This window comes from Mizuhopecten yessoensis, unplaced genomic scaffold, assembly GCF_002113885.1.
Source record: "Mizuhopecten yessoensis strain PY_sf001 unplaced genomic scaffold, ASM211388v2 scaffold9035, whole genome shotgun sequence".
Taxonomy (NCBI): Eukaryota; Metazoa; Mollusca; class Bivalvia; order Pectinida; family Pectinidae; genus Mizuhopecten; species Mizuhopecten yessoensis.
Genome location: NW_018407846.1, coordinates 442,825 through 452,972, shown reverse-complemented (window position 1 = coordinate 452,972; position 10,148 = coordinate 442,825). Strand labels below are relative to the sequence as shown.

General features: G+C 35.5%; 1 protein-coding gene across 1 annotated transcript; it reads right to left on the bottom strand.

The window, feature by feature from the left end:
- Window positions 1–338: 338 nt before the first annotated feature.
- LOC110457188 (histidine N-alpha-methyltransferase-like) lies at window positions 339–10,122 on the bottom strand. Its single transcript, XM_021508346.1, has 7 exons — window positions 10,036–10,122; window positions 9,515–9,613; window positions 8,043–8,145; window positions 7,530–7,636; window positions 4,019–4,096; window positions 3,116–3,292; window positions 339–2,545 (listed from the first exon to the last, which is right to left on the bottom strand). Exons 2-7 carry the CDS (start codon window positions 9,609–9,611, stop codon window positions 2,349–2,351), a joined length of 759 nt encoding a protein of 252 aa, XP_021364021.1. The 5' UTR covers window positions 9,612–9,613; window positions 10,036–10,122; the 3' UTR covers window positions 339–2,348.
- Between the last annotated feature and the right edge of the window lie 26 nt (window positions 10,123–10,148).

Sequence of the window (10,148 nt, the reverse complement as noted above, 5' to 3'; positions counted from 1 at the left end):
CCAACAAAAATATTTGAAGAAGCATGGAATAGCGACGGGTAGTGCATTTTACAGGAGGCCATGAGAAGACCAGATACACGGATTGAGCAGGTATTTTTTTAAACTTTAGAGGTCAATGTTGCGCACCTTTAGGTTGGAAATATGCAGATTCAACCCTCTAGTCGTCGGGCATTTATTTCAGAGAATCCCTCTCATTTATCGTATCAGAGATACTCGGATGAGGGGGGATTGTCGTACTTTGTATGCTTCTTAGTTCATTCAACAGATTTGAAGATTCTCCACCATGTTCAATGATCAATAACCGATTAGGATTTATAAAAAAAACATGTCTTCCGTCTTCTTATTTTTTATTCTTTCTCAATTCACCTCCTATCTAGGAGAGTTTCATACAAAAGCGAAACCGAAAGTAAAGTATTTCATCCATAGTTATCTCCCTTATGCATGTCATAATATGATATACATAATAAGTACCACGCATTCACACATACGCATTTCCGTTGCAGTACGTTTACTAAATACATGGCAAGCAAGAATCATTAGTATCACACTATGTAAAACTAATCATATATATATGTTCACAGTTAGATTTGAATAACAAAAACACTAGAGTATGCCAGAGCGTCGCGTAGGCAGAGTTTGAAACCGCCAAAAGAAGGTTATCAGTGGGTTTAAACGTAAAATACTCATTTTTAACGATGATCGAGACGTTAGTTGGAAAATGCTGCTTATATAGAAATAAACACTTTTGAATCCAAAAAAAGGGTAGACGAATATAGCCTGAATGTACGTTCTCTTCTCTGGAAAGACAATGATGTTTACAAAACACAGTTGCACACGCTCGGTTGCGTTGGAAGTTAACGGACAGCTGCCGTTAAAATGTATGGTTGTATAGTTAAGTGTTTCCTCACTATTAATAAAGAACGCTAGGAAAACATTGGCTATTTCGAAAAGAAACGTTGTTATCAATTATGTGCAGTTTTAACATTCAGTAATGTCTATCATTAAGCATACTCATATTATTGGTAGCGTAGATTAGTTTAGTACAAGTGTGGCACCCTGTTAATGCAGGTATAAAACAGGTTTGACCACTGACGGACAGTACAGGACATGCGCGTTGCGGGTTTTTTTTTTCTCTTTTGTACTTTTGCCGCCGTTTGGTAGTTCTTCTTTGACCATCTATCAGAGTGGTTGTATTTTTTTCCAAGATGTAGATCTAATCTATATTTATGTATTCACGTCCTGGGCACCACATGCCAAGTAAGTTTAACATTATTATTTATTTATTTGTTATTATTACATTAAGATGTTATTATTAAATTTTACTGATGATTGTAACTTATTAGTAGATAATTTTCATCGTGATAGTTCCTGTGGTCTATTGGTACTTTGCCAGTTATATATATTCTTATAGGTTTAACTGTGGATAAACGATAATAGAATCTGTATATGTGATCGAATCTATGTAAATGTATTCGTAGAGCGCTATTGTTGCATAGTTGGGCGCGTTAGTTTCGGTACTGTGTATTAAATATAGCTATTTATTTGTTGTATGGACTTTTGTGTATATCTTCGTGTCAATCATTAAACATATCTATGAAGAGAGAATCCTGTGTCGGTTGTTATTACGCCAAGATCCTCCCCTAGAATCCGACTACGTTACACAAGGATGTTCGACAGAGTTTTGCAATCAATATCAATATATTGTATAATAGACTAGCGAGCATACATCTTGTGTATTCAGTGTTGCAAAAATAAACTTAGAAACATCGTATCGCTATATTTCGCATAACGCCTGTTGGTCAAGTCATTCGATGTAAACAAACAGATTACATCGCATTTGTGAGTATATCGATATTTTGATATCATAATGTAATATTCTGTTTTACAAATAATTGTTACTTAGGATAAACACAAAACAAAAAACAAAAACAAACAAACATGTTTAGGAGGAACAGATCTGCTGATTCATTATGCACATAACATACAAATATAACATATGAAACAATTGTACAAATGTTTTCATTGTCAATACAGACAGAAGTTTAAATTTAAGGTCTCCAACCGTGATATTAATATCGCAAGAAAGCCGTGCTCTCACTTTTTGTGGATCTATCATACTATAATAAAGAGTTATGATGTTTACTTCCCTGTCGGTAGAATGTCTGGTTGAGCGTTAAAACGATGTCCTTTCTTAGACTTGAACAATTATAATAAAGGAGCAGACGACACATTGCTCAGGCCCGGAGAGTTTGTTAAAAGGAATATACCTAGTCCACATTATCACTTTCCTTGTGGTGCCCATTTGAATTGACTGCAGCTTAAGTGGCCATCCACTAAATGTCTTGTTGTCATGTGGTCTTTGGGATGGAGAAACAACAGACAGCCACGTGGTTGTCAGTGTCAGTCCAGTAGTTTTCTAATTGCAGTCCCCCACAGGAACCTAGCGTCCGTATCTGGTTAATGTTGTATTTACAGCTCACTCCTTTACCTTCGTGTAAATAAAGTCTCTCTTCCCTCGCTAGATCTATGGTAATTCCTAGACCGGCTAAAACATACAACAGAAACAGACCTAGTGATTACAGTGTTCATGAACTGATTCTGTTAATCCTTGAACAGTTGTCCTTTCTGTAGCCTCAACACATAAAAGCAACTTCAAAACACGATACATAATAAAAACAGCAGGATTCTAGGAGACCAAAGAAAGGAAATAAATGTAAGACATAGCCACACAAAACAATCCATGGAGCTAGAGTGTATTCTGCATGGCGGTACCCATCATCAGGAGTTTTCATGTGCCTACTTGTATAATTTTGCCATACCGATATATGCTATATTATACCTAAAAAAAAAAAAATTATATATAAAATTATGTTTAGTGTATGGTAAGCAACTTCCTGTATTATATGACAAAACAATAAGTTTTCGGAAGATCGTGTTTCACCTCAAGGGAGGTGATGTCTACCTGTGTGGATACAACTTTCCAATCCTTCTCGGAATTCTAAAGCTATATACTTGTTTCTATCAAACAAATGACAATTTATTCCAATTAACTTTAGATGTGGGAACACTTTTTAGCATTTTGCAGTTGGGCACTTGTGTACGGTAAGCTACGTACATATTTGATGGACTTGATTCTCTAGAGATTTGCCGAAAAGCATGACGTAGCTGGTGTCCTCTGGTCGGTCACTGTGAACATACTCTGCCTCTAGAGCTAGAGTGGTCGTGTTTATAGAACAGCCATACTCTCTATTCAGACGCCACACGGCATTGAGGTACAAATCTGCCGATATACCTAGCATATAAAATAATTGAGTCATTAGTATAAATGTCAACAAAAGTATCGGTGTTGTATAAAGTTTTACTTATAAAATGGCACAATCTAGCATGTCATCAACAAATGCGTTGTTTATCGTTATTGTTTAACATGCGTCATATATTGTCATATTTTCATTAAACCAAAACATTATTAGTATTCATAACAAATGTCTTGTCATATTTCTAATTATAAACTCGTTAGTAATCTGAACACATATACCACTATAAGATACATAATATTCTTAGAAGGCAACTTCAATATATATCTGATTGATTTAAAAAATATGTTTGGAAATTTTGAACACATCAAGTTTATACCGAACGCATGCAGTTTAAAATCGTAATGCATTGATATTGTTCATTACGCAGTTAATGTAATTTGCATTGGTTATAAGCCATATATTATATGTATATATTGATAAAACAGTTATTTCCTCTAGGAACCAAAAATGTTTAGTTAAGCACAAAAATGAAATTTTAGCTAAATCAAAAAAGTGCTTTAGTACAAATATATGAATATTCTTAACAATTTCTTTATGAGACTTGTAAGAGCAGTTATACTATTTCTAATTAAAATTGTATGCGTCCCCATAAATTATAAATTTAATTGTGTCTTCTACACAGTCTTACCTGCCACGACTATATTAATTCCTAACTTAAACCAAACATTCAAACAACTTAAATGATTGACAGTGGTATATCCCTGTAGGATCGAGGTATGCGTCTTCTATCTGTTCTTTATCTTGTGTAACATCAAGACTTATGATGAGCCGGCACCTGTCTATAGATAAAAGGAAAAATAAATGTACTTCGCAGTTGAGGAAAATTTGTGGAAAGTAGTGCCATGAACTCTTGTGCGACCCGTAATGGACCAAAGTGAAGAATATAATAAAATTGTAAGGAAATAAAATTTGTTAGAAAAAATGATAATTAAATATACAAAATTGAAATAAGCTATCACCAACAATTAGCCATTTAACTGAATATCAGACAATTTTAGCATTTGCAATGGGACTGTTATCGTATGCTGTTTCCATGATCAGGTTTCTATATTAAATATGTCAGGTTCGGTTGTTCGTTTAGTTTTACGGTATTGTTGGGGGGGAAAAGGGAAAAAAATACATTAATAAACGTTATGGAAAACATTGCAGAAACTGTCTGATTATCTTCGGAATTTATGTACTGAATTGGTACTTGTGACGTGTATTTAACATGAAGTATTTCATATATTAAGTTGTTATTACACAGAAAAAAGTATTTTAGAACCTTGTAGTGATAAATATCAAATACAAAAAAATAGTCATATCCTAGGAAAGCCATCTCATTAGAGTGTTAAGCTTTACAAATGTAGCGGAACTGGACTGGATCGATCGTCGGCGACCAGATAGCTCAATTGGTAAAGCGTTCGTCTAGAGTTCGGAAGGTACCGGGTTCGATCCCCGGTCTTGCCGTGCATTATTCCTATCCTGTTTCACAAATAAACATAACCGTGGTAGGTTCAATATGAAATATATAATAAAGTCTGTTACTTTTTATAATGTTTCTACCAATTATTACTTTATTACCGTTATTAATACAAAATGTATAAAACTTGTCATATATGAAGAGGTGGCAAGCGCAGACCTATTATCTAACAATTTCATTAGAAGACATAAAAAATCATTATGATCAAAGCAAGTGAGAATTTTACCTGTACACCATTCAAAACACTACAGGTTCTCAATCAGGTAATCTGGCTTGACTTGTATTCTTGTATTCCTGAATTCTTGTGAAATATCTAATGAAAATACATGAAATCATTCAGATTTGAAGCATTTTCTTACATTTTTCTCGATAATAGTGAAAACACGGATACTTCAGGAATGCATGTACAGGTAAAACATTTCATGAATTAAAATATTCAATGCAATTTTGCGCCACTCAAATTCTGACTTCAAAAGTTGAAATTGTGTCTATCTTTGACCAATGGAATCATTTACCAGAATTCTGGTAAGCCTCGTTATGACTTTACAAAACGATACCACTGGGTTTCAACGAGACTTATGTGATTACTGACGACAAGTAATAGGGAAAGGGGAGACAACTCTTATCTATGTCGCTATTTTAATTGCTATTTTAATTTTGTTCATTGCAGCACTTAACTAGAATACTCTAAGGGAACGAGATGTCTCTGAGACAGAAAACATTTCTTGATAAGTGAGATTCATAGCTTTCACATCTTTTAATATGAAAGTGAAATCAATGGATAACCGACCAAGTACTCATTCAAGATCTTTTAATTGCAAAACAACATCCACATATTTAAATAAGACATTAAAAGATCGGACCATGATCGTATCTCACTATTTAAAATATATTCTAATCGTGTGACGTCATGGAGGCAGGTATTCAGCAGATCGAAATAGGTTGACTGAGGAGGGAAAAGACGGTAGTGAAATTTCCGACAGAAATATTGATGATCGTAGCTACATTTCTACATATTGGAGCCAAACATCCAAATATTCAAATAGATTTTTTTTTACTGGCATCCATAAGGCTATGATAGAAATTCCCTTTCTAATTCCAAAAGGAAAACGTCCATGATATGGTTGTAAGTATTTTACGCTCATTATTATATTTATGTTACATAACCTTACATGTAATCATTCAATGTAACTGCACTATCAAAAGGCGCTTACATTTTTTGCTGAGCCTCATGTATTAAATCATTTTTATATAAGATTATTCTGACTTACTTTTGCTAACAAGGATTAATTGAGAAATAGCTCGCACAAGGCCTCAATTAAAACATAATCAAAATATCAGATGTTTTGTGATTAACATATTATACATTTGACATAATAAATACATCCTGTGACTAATGTGCAGATATTTTATTTTGTCTCCTGCTTAAATCTTTCAAGTGTGATTGGAAAGGAGCATGAAGAATGGATATTTTACAATGATATCTTAAATTATGGTACCGACTACTTCAATGAAATTCCAATAAAGAGGGAAATACCGTCCTACACTAATGTCATTTTAAGACCGTGTTTAAATCTGCAACAGGATTAATATATCGTGACGAATAGTTACCTTATCAATATCCCGTCTATAGTCGTGTCAAAGAAACATAAGTCAAAATTTTGTCAATACTGTCTGAACAAATAAACTATTTAACGTAGGAGGTTTACATAGATTTGAGCTTAGTTAAGTCAGGGATCACTAATCCGGTTGTTACATTTGTACATTAACATTTGTGTTTGTTCTGTTCAAGGTTGTTCCAGTTTGCTTGGAACGTTTATGGCTGTAGCGTCTAGTCTTCACACATAGACAGATTAACATACAAACAAATTACTATTTAAAACGTGACAGGTGTCTCAACTACGCAACATCAATATGTTTTATAAGGAAGCGTATAAGATGCAAATAAAAACCGAATCGATTCTCATTTTTGACATTTCCTTAACATCATTTTTGACACGTATCACTTGTATACTGGCAGCACCTTCCAGTATTACGTGTATACCGGCAGCACCTTCCAGTATTACGTGAATACTGGCAGCACCTTCCAGTATTACGTGTATACCGGCAGCTCCTTCCAGTATTACGTGTATACTGGCAGCACCTGCCAGTATTACGTGTATACTGGCAGCTCCTTCCAGTATTACGTGTATACCGGCAGCACCTTCCAGTATTACGTGAATACTGGCAGCCCCTTCCAGTATTACGTGTATACCGGCAGCACCTTCCAGTATTATGTGTCTACTGGCAGCCCCTTCCAGTATTACGTGTATACCGGCAGCACCTTCCAGTATTACGTGAATACTGGCAGCCCCTTCCAGTATTACGTGTATACTAGCAGCACCTTCCAGTATTACGTGTATACTGGCAGGACCTTCCAGTATTACGTGTATACTGGCAGCAACTTCCAGTATTATGTGTATACTGGCAGCACCTTCCAGTATTACGTATATACTGGCAGCACCTTCCAGTATTACGTGTATACCGGCAGCACCTTCCAGTATTATGTGTCTACTGGCAGCCCCTTCCAGTATTACGTGTATACTGGCAGCCCCTTCCAGTATTACGTGTATACTAGCAGCACCTTCCAGTATTACGTGTATACTGGCGGCACCTTCCAGTATTACGTGTATACTGGCAGCTCCTTCCAGTATTACGTGTATACTGGCAGCACCTTCCAGTATTACGAAAAAGATAAAATAGTCCATTACCTGTCATAACATTCGACAACAACTTAAGCCGACGTATTTGGTCCTGATAACTCTGGTTCTGGAATCCACCCCCAAGCCACGTGATAACCTTGCTCCTAGACGTATTACTACAAAATGGAAAGAATATTAATTTAAACCATTTTCGTCTAAGGAATTTGAAATAAAGAACGTATTGCAATGAAGATAAAGTTGTTTTGGTAACCTAAATAAGTAAATATAAACAAGACACACACAATGAATGGTATCTATAGTATCTACATCATTTTATAACAAGAGCAACGAAAGGAAAATATCAGCCTGGGATCTTAGCCTGGGGGTGAAGGTCATCCGTCTTATTTCCATCTTAGGTGGGAAAGATTACTTTTCTGCAGCCATAAATAGAATTTTCTACAAACTTGTTAATAAAGGTCGTTTGAAAACAATTTCGGAAAGTGATGTGCGCATTACTCTTAGATAAATAGATAACCATGTAATACTGGCTAAAATATTCTATAACCTTTACTGATGTATTACCTCAGCAGCTGTATCCCCACGTCATAATCTCCCGGGATACTTGCAATTAGTAGCTTGTTTCCATAAATCTCAGATAATTGTTCCGATGTTTCGGCTAGAAAATCTGGAAGCACAATTACATGAAAAAACAAATTTGCTGTGTCAGTTAAATTATTGTATCTTAAGGGTAAATTGATATTGTCCTGTGACAGAAGAGGAAGAAAGAGAACAAGTTTCCTAACAACATGCATTTTCTAAAGGTAGTGTTTAATTCTACGGTTAGGATATGTTTCCTAGATGAACAAATTGTGATGTCATCGTCAAATTATGTCAAAAAGTTTGATGGTTCAGACTGGATTTGTCCGTTTCCCTAAAATTTACATGTTATCAACACACTTAAGGTTGAATAAAGCCACAGCCGACAAGGCAATTCACCGAAATGTCATAACCAGTGCTTGTATTCATGAACAGTTAACATGCTCCAAGTTTCTTGAGTCGGTGATATAATAATAAAATAATCATAATTCGTCAATGGCATGTAGGCAATTTGGAGAGACTTTAATCCGAATACTGTTTTCGATGCTTACACTTGACGCTTAGACAGTGTTACATAAGTGAAGACTAGTTACAAGAAAGTCAGCTTGAGCACAAACTGCATGCATGATCACCAGAACGGTTCCATTGTTTACCAGTTTCACCAACTCAATACTTATAAACCCAAAGGCCTTGATTTCATCCCTCCAAAATTTATCAAAGGTGTATATCAGTCTCTTTAAGACCTCATTTTCTTATCTTTAATAAATCCATTTCCGCGGGTATTCTTCCTTCTGCTCATGTTACACCCGTGTACAAGTGCAAGGGTGCAAGAAGTGAGCCATCCAATCTGTTACTCCTTTCTTTTGCAAACTACTTGAAAAAACTATCTATCTAAATGATAGGAAACAGAGGGTTGTCTTGGATGGATTTAAATCTTACTGGAAAACGTTAAAGGCGGGAGGTACCACAGGGGCCAGTTTTAGCGCCATATTTATTTTTACTGTACATAAATGATATCGGAGAAGATTTAATCTGCAATGTCAAGCTTTTCTCTGACGACACGTCTTTATATGCATCGATAGAGGGAAACCTAAAGGATGCTGCTGACAAGATTTACGAACAATTTCTATTTGGGCGGTTACATGGGGTATCATCTTCAATCCGGATAAAACGGAGCTTTTCTGTCCTCAAGGCGGGTCGACTCTGAGACGTTGCATCCTTACCTATTATTCAATAATACAACTATTTATAACGTTCAACATAAACACCTTGGTCTTATTTTCAATGGCAATGTCCGAAAATTACTATCGCTTACCAGAGGAAGATAACTCACTGAAGTTATACTGAACGATCTACCGCCATACTGGAAAAAAATAATAACAATGCAAACTTAAAGTTTCTTACAGAACGGAGATCATTAAGAGAACTCTCCTTAAAATCCGGTGTGTCATATTTACCTTTTGATATATCCACTGGGGTGTATTTAACACGGCCATGTCTCTGAAGCAGGGTGTCGATAAATAGTCGAGTTTTCTCACTATTGCCACTGCCCATGTCTACAAGATCCGGAAGTTCAGATACTTCAGGTAATATGTCCTGTTTGATAGAATTTGCATTCTCATTCACCGTACGTTAAACTTCATAAAGTATTAAGAATGAATAAGTAAAAGAGATTGAAGTATTGTACAAAGATATGAATGTTTTCGAGTATAATCTACCTACGTCAAACATACATATTTAAAACGTGCTAACGACAATGTGGACAAAAGAATTTGTCCTATTTCCGAGGCATCCCATCCGTTTATGAAGACACAAACATGAATAGTAACACATAAATCACAAAAATTAAAAACACAGACAAGCAGTTACCATGAAACATTTTACATCACTATATCACAAACTGTCTTGTTAATCCAACATATGGCTATCTCTTAGTCGTGGTTCACCTTAATGTTGGTATCTTTTCGTGTTATTTTACCTTTATATTGCTGGCGAGAATGGATATCTCTGACTTGTAGAAGTAGTAGAAGGTGTTTTCAGAGAGACATCTGTCGTTGTAGACGGAGCCTGCCTTGTCGTAGCGGTACCAAA

What these genes read in the sequence shown, in the direction of transcription:
- LOC110457188 (XM_021508346.1), bottom strand. Translation starts at nt 9,611, where the DNA reads ATGGGCAGTGGCAATAGTGAGAAAACTCGACTATTTATCGACACCCTG. An exon ending in GTGGGGATACAGCTGCTGAG is followed by an intron (nt 7,637 to 8,042) that starts GTAATACATCAG and finishes TCCATTTTGTAG; the next exon opens with TAATACGTCTAGGAGCAAGG. An exon ending in GAATCAAGTCCATCAAATAT is followed by an intron (nt 2,546 to 3,115) that starts GTACGTAGCTTA and finishes TGTATGTTTTAG; the next exon opens with CCGGTCTAGGAATTACCATA.